Here is a 13906-nt window from a genome sequence, read left to right as displayed (position 1 = left end):
TTGGATCCTGGGGGCGGAGATGGCACCGCTCATCAGGCCATGCTGAGGCAGCGTCTCACATAGCACAACTAGAGGGACCTGCCACTAGAATATGCAATTGTGCACGGGGGGGCCTTTTGGGAGAAGAAGAAGAAGAAGAAAAAGAAAAAAGATTGGCAACAGTTGTTAGCTTAGGTGCCAATCTTTAAGAAAAAAAAAGTACACAACAAAAGAAAAGAGAAACAGAAAATTTAAGAAGTGAATATATTTCTCAGGACATGCAGACAAACCCTTTAACATAAGTTGAATGTTTTATTACTAAAAATTCATTTTCCATATCATACCAAGGAAATCCAATGCCAAGAGGATGCCAATCCCAACTCATCTGGTTTTTCTGCTGTAAAAAACACCTCTGCCAGCTGAAGTCCATTTTCTGGCCAGTTTGCCTTAAAAAAAAATATTAGAGACCATTAAAAATAATATTTTATGCCATTAGGAGTGTTCAAAATGTCTTTCTAGTGCCAATTATACTGGTATTACCTTATCAGTTAATTCAAGGTTCCTGGCTGCTTGCTCCAACCATTTTGCAAGAATTTTCTGAAACAGATTTATCATTTAAAAACAAAACTCGATAGATAATCACTGAAATAAATTGAAACCTCCATGATAATCTTTCAAAAGAGACACTAAAACAAACTAACTGGTATTAGCATGACTTAATCTTCAATGATATAACATAAAGAATAAAACTGAGGGGCCGGCCCCGTGGCCAAGTGGTTAAGTTTGTGCGCTCTGCTTTGCCGGCCCAGGGTTTCACAGTTTGGATCCTGGGGGCGGAGACGGCTCCGCTTATCAGGCCATGCTGAGGCAGCGTCCCACATGCCACAACTAGAGGGACCTGCCACTAGAATATACAACTATGTACTGGGGGGCTTTGAGGAGAAAAAGCAGGGGAAAAAAAAAAGAGTGGCAACAGTTGTTAGCTCAGGTGCCAATCTTAAAAGAAAAAAGAATAAAACTGAATCATCCAAAGTGGAAATACTGAAGGCAACTTACCTGTCCTTCAGGTACAGTCTTTCTCACAAATGGGATGACATCGTTTCTAAGCCATGGACAAAGCTTTTGCAAAGAGACTGGTGTAGAAATTGAGTTCAGCAAGTTCTCAAGCATTTTCACATCAAATCTGCTCTCAAAGTTTGCCTAAATTATACAGTGTGAGAAATTAAGATTTATCTGACAAATGTAAACTGACAGCCTTCCAAAAGGGAAAGACCTACTAGGAAGTTATTTCAAGAAATATTTTACTAATTTAATAATGAGCACTAAAGCTGATTTACTCTATACAAATAATTCAAGTTGGGAGCCACAAATTCCATGAAATCTCAGGACAGTGAGTGCCAAATAACTAATGAGGTGGCAGAGATAGCATTCTAAGGAAAACTTAAGTGGAGGTGATAGTACAAATCCCAACAAGGAACCTGCCCATTAACGGCATCACACTAAGATACTACTTTTTAGACCTATCGTCATATGCTAAAATTCAGAGCAGCAATTTTAATGGGCAATCCTTCACCACAATCTGAGCTGCAACAGGAACACCCTCTCCAACAACAGTATAGAAAAAAGCCCATCAATAAATCACCTTTTGAGTTAAGTTTGGGAGCTAACTAGACTGAATAATGAGATAAAGTAAGTTCCTATCGTATCTTTTTAATATTTCCTCCGAGTTAATATCCTAAGAGGGATGGGTCATATTTTATCAAACAATCTGAAAACATCCTATTACCTAGTTACACTTGCCACCCTGTTTAGTTTCCGATATCTATCTCAGGAACTATAAAGCCTTTAAGAAAAAAATGCAAAATATATTACCCGATGTCTAAGCCAAAGGTACTGTGCACAAACAAGGTTTCCTTCTCTTAGCTGTAAAAAAATATCCTTAAGGTCGTCTTCATTATTCAGAAATTCAATCCAAGAACTACCACTGCAAAGTCAGAGGAAGAAATTAGTAGTTTAAAAAAATATATTAAGGTTATACATTACAAGTGGATAGTATCATGCATTAACTAGTTTTTTTTCCCTCAAAAAGTTGAAAAAAACAGTTCCAGAGATTATAAAGTGAAAAGTAAGTTTCCTTCTTATCCCAGACCTACAGAACTCCTTTATCCTCCCCAGAAGCCATATCTCTTCTCATAGGTCCTTTCTGAGATAATCACTGCATATACAAGCAACCATTTTTACTTCTTAAACGAAAGAGAGTTTTCTATATATACCATCTGTACTTTAAAAAATTCATTTTAAGGGCTGGCCCGGTGGTGTAGTGGTTAAGTTCGGTGTACTCTGCTTTTGCAGCCCAGGGTTTGCAGGTTTGGATCCCAGGTGTCGACCATGTATACACCACTCATCAAGCCATGCTGTGGCAGTGACCCACATACAAAATAGAGGAAGACTGGCATAGATGTTAGCTCAGGCCAACCCCCCCTCACCAAAAAGAAAGATTCATTTTATATTATCTTGGTGCTTGTACCAAATCAGCACATATAACTGTTATTCTTTTTAAGGACTACCTCTTATTCTATGTCATGGGTTCACTATAATTTAACTAGTCCTCCACAGTTGAACATTTAGGTTACTTCCACTCTTTTGCTATTATCAGCAATGCTGCAATGACCACTCAGTCCTGATTAAAACTCAGAAATAGATTATGAAAGCTTCCTTAAAATGATAAAAAGACAAACAAAAACCCTATACCATACTTAAAAGATAAACCAAAAGAAGCATTTCCATTAGTGTCAGGAACAAGAGAAGGATGCCTATTACTACCATGATTTAATATTGTCCTACAATTGCCAGTCAATGAAATTAGGCAAGGAAAAAAAATGAGAAAAAAATGAGGCAAAATTATCATTATTTGAATATATAATTAAATTCTTAGAAAAAGTAAGATCAGCTGAAATATTACTATGAATAATAAAAGAATTCAATAGGTAGCTGGTTAAAAAGTAATTTAAAGAAATTAATAACTCTCTATATCCTTTTAAAATATGATGGAGAAAAGTCTCATTGATAACAGTAGGAAAAAAGATAAAATAAAAATGAATTAAAAAATGTATAAAATCTTGGGGCAGGTCTGGTGGCATAGTAGTTAAGTTTGGTGCACTCAGCTTCAAAAGCCCAGGTTCGCAGGTTCGGATCCCAGGTGTGGACCTACAGTACTCATCAAGCCATGCTGTGGCAGCATCCCAAAGATAAAATAGAGGAAGACTGGCACAGATGTTAGCTCAGGGCCACTCTTCCTCAAGCGAAAAGAGGAAGATTGACAACACATGTTAGCTCAGGGCCAATCTTACTCACACACACACACACACACAAAAGTACAAAATCTGTATGAAGACAACTGGGTAGATACCACCCAGGAACATAAAAAAATATATAGACTCAGTAGGAAGACATACACTGTCCTTAAATAGGAAGATTCAATTTTATAAGACGCTGGTTCTCCGCAAATTGATCTTAGGTTCAGCACATTCCCAATAAAAAAAATTTTAAAAATCCCAATAAGATTTCTTTAAACTAGATAAGCTGATGCTGATTCAAATGTCATACAGAAAAGCAAACATGAGGGGTTGGCCCCGTGGTCAAGTGGTTAAGTTTGTGCGCTCCACTTCGGCAGCCCAGGGTTTCCCTGGTTTGGATCCTGGGTGCAGACATGGCACCACTCGTCAGGCCACACTGAGGCAGAGTCCCAAATGCCACACCTAGAAGGACCCACAACTAAAATATACAACTATGTACTGGGGGGATTTGGGGAGGAAAAAAAAAGCAAAGCAAACATGAGAGATTCTGGAAAATAAGAAAAGGATAGTAGGGTTAGTCTACCAGATAACAGGACAATTTAAAGCTACATTAATTTAAACTATTTGCTACTGGTGAATGAACTGGGAGATAAGATCAACTGAATACAATCAAAGTCCAGAGACAGACAAATAGACACCAGATTTTTAGCATACAATAAAGGCAATTATCAGGGAAAAGTTGGACTGTTTAATGATAGCATTGGGATAACTGACTAGCTATAAGGTAAAGAATTAAGCTTCCCTTCACTATTTTTTTTAAATTCCTCATGCCGGTCACTTTATTTTTTTATTTTATTTTTTTTGAGGAAGATTAGCCCTGAGCTAACATCTGCGGCCAATCTTCCTCTTTTTGCTGAGGAAGACTGGCCCTGAGCTAATATCCGTGCCCATCTTCCTCTACTTTATATGTGGGACGCCTGCCACAGCATGGCTTGCCAAGCGATGCCACATCCGCACCCAGGATCTAAACCAGCGAACCCTGGGCCACCGAAGCGGAACGTGTGAACTTAACCACTGTGCCACTGGGCCAGCCCTGCTTCCCTTCATTGTTAATTTATTCTGATAAATAAATTTGTTTTTATCTTTAAGGTAATTATATCTCACATGTGTAAATAATGATATTCTTGGTACACGTTAGTCTATCTAATAAGATCAATTTCCAGAAGTGAAATTGCTAAGGCCAAGATATGTGCATTTAATTTGCCTTTCAAATGTATCACTTTCATAGATGGTATAGGAAGTGGCTAAAGCTTAGCAGGAAAAATAGTATTTTCCATCACTCAACACCCCCAGAATCACAAATTCAATCAGAGCAATACTATGTCTTTTATGACATTCCAAACTTAAATCTAACTCATGATCTAAAAATTAAAAATGAGGAATGTAAACACCTGAATTTTTCTGGTCCAAATGCTCCATAAAAAGTAGTCAACTTCGCATGAGCCCTTAGTACCTAAAAAAAAATAACAACTTGATAATCTGAAAGTTGTGGGCAATAATGTTAAAATTAAAAACACAAAAAGTTAGGCATTCTGTTTCAGAAGTCTTGCACATATTCTCATTTTATTGCATATTATAGGTCAATTCCCATAAATATGACTGCCTTTGACACAAAACAAAAAAACTTGGAATAATGGAAATATTTCCAATCACATTCAATTAATAAAACTGCAAAAGGGAGGGAGATATTTGCACATTAATTGCAGATGTCCTTCAAAATCAATCAGTTTTCCCACTGATTTATCAATGTCCTTCTGGCAAAACCTAGTTGGATTATATCAAAAATTTACTTTGAGATAAGAGTTAAAAAAACTTACGCACGTGTGCGCACACACAAGTATTTTTAGTACCATCATAATCATCACCACATTTTACATTTATTTGCATGCTTAACAAATGCCAGGAACTATGCAAAATGATTTATGTAAACTTATTTCATCTGACCTCAAAATAATCCTGTAAGTACTATTATTATTCCCATTTTGCAGATAAGAAAACAAGTATTAAAATAACTTGCTCTTGAAGAAAATATAGGCTTATCTTGAATTGCAAAACATTGTAAAGGTACATTCAGCCTAAATTAACCTATAAATCTAGGGTAATTACCTCTTTTAAGCCATCAGAATAGATAGGAACGGTTTTATCTTCTTTTTTCAAAAGCTAAGATGAACAATAAGAAACAGTTAGAATATCTGCTATGTTATTTTCATGAAAGAAAATGGGTTTTCTGTGAACTAAAGGAAAAAAATCATCTTTAAAAGTGAAATTGCATTGAACGGAGGTGAACATTGAACAATAAAGAAATCACATATCTTAAAAAGTAATGCATTTTATAAAAACAGCTCACAACGTTTTGCCCATCTGTTACACCTTCACTTTAAGGAATATAACTAGGAATGGTGTTCAAAGGTCACTGAGGGGAACAATCTACAGCAAAAATGCACTTTAAAAAAGGTTTATGATGGGGGCCGGCCCCGTGGCCGAATGGTTATGTTCGCCCGCTCTGCTACAGCGGCCCAGGGTTCACTGGTTTGGATCCTGGGTGCGGACATGGCGCGGCTCATCAGGCCACGTTGAGGCAGCATCCCACATGCCACAACTAGAAGGACCTGCAACTAAGATATACAACTATGTACCTGGGGGGATTTGGGGAAGATAAAGCAGGAAAAAAAAAAAAAGATTGGCAACAGTTGTTAGCTCAGGCGCCAATCTTTAAAAAAAAAAAAAGGTTTATGATGGGACCAGCCTGGTGGTGTAGAGGTTAAGTGTGCATGCTCCACTTCGGTGGCCCAGGATTTGCAGGTTCAGATTGCAGGCACAGACCTATAAGCCACTCATCAAGCCACGCTGTGGCCATGCTGTGGTAGGCATCCCACATACAAAAAACAGAGGAAGAGTGGCACAGATAATTAGCTCAGGGCCAAACTTCCTCAAGCAAAAAGAGGGAGATAGGCAGTGGATTTTAGCTCAGGGCCAGTCTTCCTCACTAAAAAAAAAAAGGTTTATGATAGAAAAAGAATTCCCTTTTTTTGAAATGATTTATTTTGCGTAAGATGAACTAATATGTACAAACTTGACGAAAACTTACCCTGGCTTTGGCATAATTTAGCATTTCCTGGGTTGTTTCATAGGTTATCCACTGAGCCTCTAGGCAGTAGTTCACCACAAATTCATCATCCTGTTTCACAAACGCCAGACATAGTAAGGCAACCTAATGTTGATCAACCCACCAATCCGAATACTCTAGTACATGACACGGAAAACACACCTGGATTTTATGCAGATTTTCCTTAGCTTCATCTACAAGTGTTTGCCATTCGGTCTGCTCACTTGTGTCCACAGAATTCAAAGCTAGTTTCTCCAATATATCATTTGATTTTACCTTGTAAACCAGCTGTAATATAAACATGCCACATCAAGCAACTTGAAGCAAAATAATGACTGTGGATGACATCACAGGCTGCATGCAATAAACTGTTAGGAAAACAGGTGAATCCTCATGTGGTCCAGGAATAAACATTAAAGAACATAACACTTAGGTGACCAAAAAGTAATCCAGATTATTAACTTACGGAAGCCATTTCTCTTGAGTCCTTACTAAATGTGCTAAGCAGTATACTCAGAGATTTATGTGAATTATCTCATTTAATTCTCATAAAAATCTAAGCAAGCATTTAAACCTTATCATAAACCTAGAGGGTAAATACTAATATCCTCTTTTTACAATCGAGAAGACTGAGACTCAAGAGAGGGTAAGTAATGTGTCTGAATTTATGCAATTCAAAAGTGAACAGAGCTGGTTTTTAAAAGATGACCAGGGGCTGGCCCAGTGACGCAGCGGTTAAGTTCCCACATTCCGCTTCTCAGCAGCCCAGGGTTTGCCAGTTCGGATCCCGGGTGCAGACATGCCACCGCTTGGCATGCCATACTGTGGTAGGCGTCCCACATATAAAGTGGAGGAAGATGGGCACGGATGTTAGCTCAGGTCCAGTCTTCCTTGGCAAAAAGAGGAGGATTGGCAGCAGATGTTAGCTCAGGGCTAATCTTCCTCAAAAGAAAAAAAAAAGAGAGAGTAACTGCAAGAACGTCAGTGGAGAAATGAAACCAAACTGAGAAAAAAAAAAAAAACCTGTCAACTATTTATTTTATTTTATTTTATTTTATTTTATTTTTTGAGGAAGATTAGCCCTGAGCTAACATCTGCTGCCAATCCTCCTCTTTTTACTGAGAAAGACTGGCCCTGAGCAAACATCCATGCCCGTCTTCCTTTATTTTATATATGGGACACCTACCACAGCATGGCTTTTGCCACGCGGTGCCATGTCCACACCTGGGATCTGAAACGGGGAATCCAGGGGCACCAAAGTGGAACGTGCACACTTAACCGCTGCACCACCAGGCCAGCCCTATTTTTTTAGCTTTTACGGCAGTTAATTCATCAATGGAAACATGAAACCAAAAGAAAACCACACTGTCAACCAGTTACTTTTTATCTGTTACAGCAAAATTGCCTATGGCCAATCAGTTATGTGGCAAAAATGCGTGTGGGAAAAATGCTTGCGGCAAAGATGTTTACAGTGAAAACACCAGACATGATGCTGGTACCCCTGGATTTCATCCTCAGATCTCTTCTTACTCAACACAGTCTCCTGGAGTGATGTGAGCCACTCCCCTCGTGTTACCTACCTCTAGATTCAGCTCAGATCATTCTCCAGCTTCCTATCAGCCTCATTTTCTAAGATCCCTTAAATGCACTTTATATAAGGCAGAACCCTTCATCTTTTACCCCTGACCTGTTCTTCCACACATGTTCCTCATTTCAGGTAATGCCATCACCAGTCCACAAGTACGCTAAGCCTGAGTCCTGCTAGTCCATTCCCTACATTTGTCCCTCCTAAGCTTCATCACTAAGTCCTACCGCTTCTACCGCCTGCAGATGTCTCCTACCAGACCTTTCCTCTTGTCCATCTCACTACTTCGGTTCCGGTCTCCCACAGAAAGCCGTTTGGTCTCCCAATTGGTCTTTGCACCTGTAGGTTTGCCCTTTTCCAAACAAGTCTCCATCTTTACAAAATGACAACTAACCAAGACATTCTCCTGCTTACAATTCTCAGTAGCTCCTCATCACCTGCAGAATAAAATCTAAATCCTTTGCAATACGTACAAAAGCCCTCCAGGCTCTGATCCTCTGCTTCTCCATCTCCATCTGCACGTATAACCCACACTCCGGTCCCACGTAAATACGAGGAGATCCTGGAAGCACCACAAGCCTCCCTCACGTCATTCATGCTGTCCTTATACTTAGAATTCCCTTCCTCTCCATGGACTATCTGGAACATCTTCCAGATCTGACATAAAAAGTATCTTCTCCGTGAAGTCTTTCTGCCCCACTACAGGTCAATCTCTCCTTTGAATCTTACTCTTCTTTGGACCTATCTTAATTAAAGGCGTTATCATACTAAATTCCAATCACGTTTTACACGTCTGGCTCCCCAGCCTCTAGTACATGAAGAAATGCTTGTTTAATGCACAAGTGAATTCATGAATGATTACCTCAACATCCAAGCCAAACTGAATGGCAAAGCTCTCGGCTTCAGCAAATCTGTGTTTGTGAAGTAACCGACTCAATCTGTTAAGTAGAAAAGAAATTTTCGTAAAATTTTTATTAATCAGGGAAGCTAAGTTCTTCATTAGGGGATAAGGCTTAAGGGAAAATGAGAAGTTACCTGTTTTCTGGTAAAGCTTCTGTAAGACATCTGAGTACTAAAACAGAGACTGAATCTTCAGATAGTCTGAAAAAAGTTGTTCACTGTCATTGCATTTGTCATTTAACATTAATAAGTAAATCTGAACTTGGCTGTTATTTAACAAGTTATCTGATAAAAAAAAAGCATAACTTACTTTGGGTCATTTTTGCAAATTCCTTCCAGAAGGTATATAGTATCCTGCAATAGCAAAACCATGTTTAAAACTGAAATGCAGGATTAATACATTTTACAGTTACTAGAGTAACAACTGGTTTAGGCAAGAATTATCCATCAACGGATTTTAAAATCACTGGGAAAAACTATTCGGGAAAAGGATATTCCCATAGTCTCAAAATAACACCACAGAAATCACCTACTAATTACAAAGGGGGAAAATGTACTTTTACAATGGAGAAATCTGGCAGAGTTACCTTAACCAAGTGATCAAATTTAACATCACCAACAGAACAAATGGACGTTAATGTGATGCAGTTAGGACACGGTATTACCTACGCAGTATTATTGCCAAAAAGTTAAGCATGAATCTAACCATGATGAAACAATCAGACAAATCCAAACAGAGATGCATTCTACAACGCAACAGGCTAGGACTCTTGAAAAATGTCACTGTCTTAGAAGACAAAAAAGACAAGGGAACTATTCTGGATTACAGTAGACTATCATGTGACCACGACAGCTAAATTCGATATGTGATGCTTGATCGGATCCTGGATCAAGAAAAAAATAGCTTTAAAGTAATTGGCACAATAATTTGACAAAATTTCAATTTGGATGGTACATTTCATAATAGTATTATATTAATATTAAATTTTCTCAGTTTGATAATTGTGTTGTAGAAAAGTGCCGTTGTTTTTAGCTGATACTTGCTGCTGTATTTAGGGGTGACAGGTAATGATGTTGGCAAGTAATTTCCAACATATGGAATGTAAAAACAGATGAAATAAACGTAGTAAAATGTCTTTTTACAAGATCACTAGTAAATAAATAAATAAAAGCAATAAATCCCCCCAAATTAATTATCATCTATAGTTCTTGTGGAGAAACAAGAAAATTGAATATACAGACAATTGTTGTTTTATTTAATTTGGGTTTTTTTTTGTTTTTTTTTTTTTTTGGTGAGGAAGATTGACCCTGAGCTAACATGTGTGCCAATTTTCCTCTACTTTGTATGTGGGATGCTGCCACAGCATGGCTTGATGAGTGGTGTATAGGTCTACGCCTGGGATCCAAACCCGCAAACCGCAGCCCGCCGAGTGGAGTGCGCAAACTTAACCACTATGCAACTGGGCCAGCCTCTTCATTTCTTTTTTTATATGAACGCTGACCTTCAGCAAGTGTATTTAAGGACCTCTAATAACAATAAATATATTTATAAACCTGAGATCTATCCAGATACTCCACTGGGTTCCACTCATGCTTAGCTTATTCTTAATGTTTTTTATTATAAAGTAATTCAAAATAGACATCAACTTACTGTGCTAATTCCTGTTTGGACCAGAGAAGAAATACTAGACACTTCCAAAGAATATAGTATTTCCATTGTAGGTAATGAATAAACCATGAGGTTTTTCATCTAAGAAAAATAGTAGAGCAATTAATTTAGTAGGTCAATATAAACCTATGAGCACAAGTCAGCACTTCACAATCAAGGACAGAGATTAAAACACTTGGTACAAAGCTAAATGCAAAAATAATTTTATAATTAAGTCTGTCACTGTATTATTTAAATGTTATACATATAAAATTACCTTCTATTCTACCCTCCAAATATGTTGAATGAAAATCCACATAGTTGAAGCCCATTCTACAATCCGTATTAAAGGTGAATCTAATTCCCCAGTTCCAGAATGATGTATTTTCTTGTGGACATTTTTATTCCTGAAATGCTCCATTTAAAATGGGGAGCCAAGATTTATATCTATTTTTTTAAATGGGAAAAAAAGAGCTCTGCAGGATTATTTCTGATTTGTTAAGTGTTTGTGTGAACTAAGAGCTAATGTGTGGTGAGCGCGACTTAAAGTAGTTAAATACTTCTGTGTTAAATGCTATTTCTAGGAGGAAGATCCAAGATGGCGCCGTGAGTAGTCCTCTTTGTCTCTCGCCCTTCGAGTCTACAATTATTTGGACACTTATCGCTTGACAAAGGATATCCAGACAGCATCTCAGGACGTCTGAGACACCCACGCGACTATACATCGGAAGGAGGACGGACTTTCCTCCGGGAGGATGTGGAAATAGGTGAAAACTCTCTGACCCCGACGGGCAGCCTAGTACCCACAAGCGGCTTTCTTCCAAAGGACGCCCCCAGAGGATCCACACACATCTAGGGCAGGAGCGAGAACACAACAGAGGAGCGACGGTGGAAACAGGTGACCAGAACCCTACCTAAACCCCCCGCAATTACTCCTAAACGCAGAGGGAAACTTTGGAGTTGCACACCTGAGCCCGCGGGGAGAGTCTCTCCCCGCCATTGGCAGGGAGACCCAGCCTGGTGCTCGGGGCACCCGGAGGGTCCCAGAGAGAGTCACGGAGGGTACGGAGGTCTCCCAGCTGCCGTTGCCCGCCCCGTGGGACTAGGGATTGCCGGAGATCTCGGAGAGGACCGGGGCTGGGGGAACTTTCAAAGGCCGGTTCTGCGACCCGGAGGGGAAGCGCCGGAGCTCCGCCCGGGCAGCAGACAAAACTCTCTGTGTGCCGTTAGCAGAGGGGCCACGCCGAGCATTCAGGGCTCCCGGCAGAGGCCCGGAGAGAAGCCCAGAGGGCGGGGCGACCCCCAGCTGCCGTTGCCCGCCCCGTGGGGCTAGAGATTGCCAGAGATCTCGGAGAGGACCGGGGTGGGGGGAACTTTCAAAGGCCGGTCCTGCGACCCGGAGGGGAAGCGCCAGAGTTCCGCCAGGAAGCAGACAAAACTCTCTGTCTGCCATTAGCAGAGGGGCCACTCCCAGCATTCAGGGCTCCCGGGAGAGGCCCAGAGAGAAGCCCAGAGGGCGGGGTGACCCCCAGCTGCCGTTGCCCGCCCCGTGTGACTAGGGATTGCCGGAGATCTCGGAGAGGACCGGGGCTGGGGGAACTTTCAAAGGCCGGTTCTGCGACCCGGAGGGGAAGCGCCGGAGCTCCGCCCGGGCAGCAGACAAAACTCTCTGTGTGCTGTTAGCAGGGCACGCCGAGCATTCACGGCTCCGGGAGAGGCCCAGAGAGAAGCCCAGAGGGCGGGGCGACCCCCATCTGCCGTTGCCCGCCCCGTGGGACTAGGGATTGCCGGAGATCTCGGAGAGGACTGGGGCTGGAGAGAGTTCCAGAGACCCAGCTTAGTAGCCTAGGGGGAAACCCTACAGGCTCACAGCAGCCTTAGGGAAAGCCTCTGTACAGCACCAGTAGAAGGCACCCAGCCACCAGCCACAAGGCTGGAAGACCCCAGGGCAAAAGCAGCATAGCTAGGTGTACTAACCACAGACTGTAGAAGATGCCAATAGCTCTCCTGCGACCCATAGAGGACAAGTGAGATTCGGTGGGTGCCGACAGCAACGGAGCGACAAATATAAGTGATCCCACCCCTGGCCGCTGGAAAAGCCCATAACACCGTTGCAGACCCCAAGGAGAGAGCACATCTAGGTGGGCTGCAACAGTAGGCACCTGCAGCCTGAAGCCCCCCTGTGACGGCCCCCAAGGCAGAGGAGGGAATCCAAAGGGCCACTGTGGCTACGAAGAGGGGCCCAGGCCCAGTTAGCAACTACAGACAGGGTTCCTGGTTGGTGAAGTATAAACAGCTGCTCCCCCCACCGCAGCAGCTGAAACAAGTGAAAGGAGCAACTAAACTCTATCTCCATGCGGAGGCACAAATCAACAACATCAAGCAATATGAAAAAATACATTAAATCTCCAGAACAGAAAGAAAGTAACAAATACACAGAAAACAATCCCAAAGAAAATGAGATATATAACCTAAATGATGATGACTTCAAAACAGCCATCATTAACATTCTCAATGAGTTAAGAGAGAATTCTGACCGTCAACTCAACGAGTTCAGGAGCTATGTCACAAAAGAGTTTGATACGATAAAGAAGAACCAAACAGAAATATTGGAAATGAAGAACACAATAGAGGAGATTAAGAAAAATCTAGATGCTCTGAACAGTAGGGCCGATAATATGGAGGAAAGAATTAGCAATTTGGAAGATGGCAATATAGAATTGTTGCAGGCAGAGGAGGAGAGAGAAGCAAGACTTAAAAGAAATGAAGAAACTCTCCGAGAATTATCAGACACAATTAGGAGATGCAACGTAAGGATTATAGGTATACCAGAGGGAGAAGAGAAGGAGAAAGGGGCAGAAAACCTATTCAAAGAAATAATGGCTGAGAACTTCCCAAATCTGGTGAGGGAGATGGATCTTCAGGTGACAGAAGCCAATAGATCTCCAAACTTCATCAATGCAAGAAGACCAACTCCACGGCATATCGTGGTGAAGCTAGCAAAAGTCAACGACAAGGAGAAAATATTAAGGACAGCCAGGCAAAAGAAACTAACCTACAAAGGAACCCCCATCAGGCTATCAGCAGATTTCTCAGCAGAAACTTTACAGGCTAGAAGAGAGTGGAATGATATATTCAAAAATCTGAAGGACAAAAATCTACAGCCGAGAATTCTCTACCCAGCGAAAATATCCTTCAAATACGATGGAGAAATAAAAACTTTCCCAGATAAACAAAAATTAAGGGAGTTCATTGCCACAAAACCTCCTCTTCAGGAAATCCTCAGGAAAACCCTCATTCCTGAAAAATCCAAAAAAGGAAAGGGGCTACAA

The 13906-nt window shown here is 40.9% G+C and overlaps 1 protein-coding gene across 1 annotated transcript in view; it reads right to left on the bottom strand.

The window, feature by feature from the left end:
- KNTC1 (kinetochore associated 1) overlaps nucleotides 1-13906 on the bottom strand; it is a 74025-nt gene that overhangs the window by 42439 nt on the left and 17680 nt on the right. Inside the window, exons 13-24 of the mRNA XM_070629158.1 lie at nucleotides 10578-10676; nucleotides 9237-9280; nucleotides 9062-9127; nucleotides 8889-8964; nucleotides 6604-6729; nucleotides 6424-6513; nucleotides 5442-5495; nucleotides 4727-4788; nucleotides 1852-1963; nucleotides 1036-1179; nucleotides 520-576; nucleotides 324-425 (exon numbers count right to left, since the gene is read on the bottom strand). Coding sequence (XP_070485259.1) covers nucleotides 324-425; nucleotides 520-576; nucleotides 1036-1179; nucleotides 1852-1963; nucleotides 4727-4788; nucleotides 5442-5495; nucleotides 6424-6513; nucleotides 6604-6729; nucleotides 8889-8964; nucleotides 9062-9127; nucleotides 9237-9280; nucleotides 10578-10676 — 1032 coding nt within the window. The remainder of the gene's footprint in view (nucleotides 1-323; nucleotides 426-519; nucleotides 577-1035; nucleotides 1180-1851; nucleotides 1964-4726; nucleotides 4789-5441; nucleotides 5496-6423; nucleotides 6514-6603; nucleotides 6730-8888; nucleotides 8965-9061; nucleotides 9128-9236; nucleotides 9281-10577; nucleotides 10677-13906) is intronic.

Source organism: Equus przewalskii, chromosome 7, assembly GCF_037783145.1.
Source record: "Equus przewalskii isolate Varuska chromosome 7, EquPr2, whole genome shotgun sequence".
NCBI lineage: Eukaryota > Metazoa > Chordata > Mammalia > Perissodactyla > Equidae > Equus > Equus przewalskii.
This window is presented reverse-complemented; position numbering and strand designations above follow the sequence as displayed.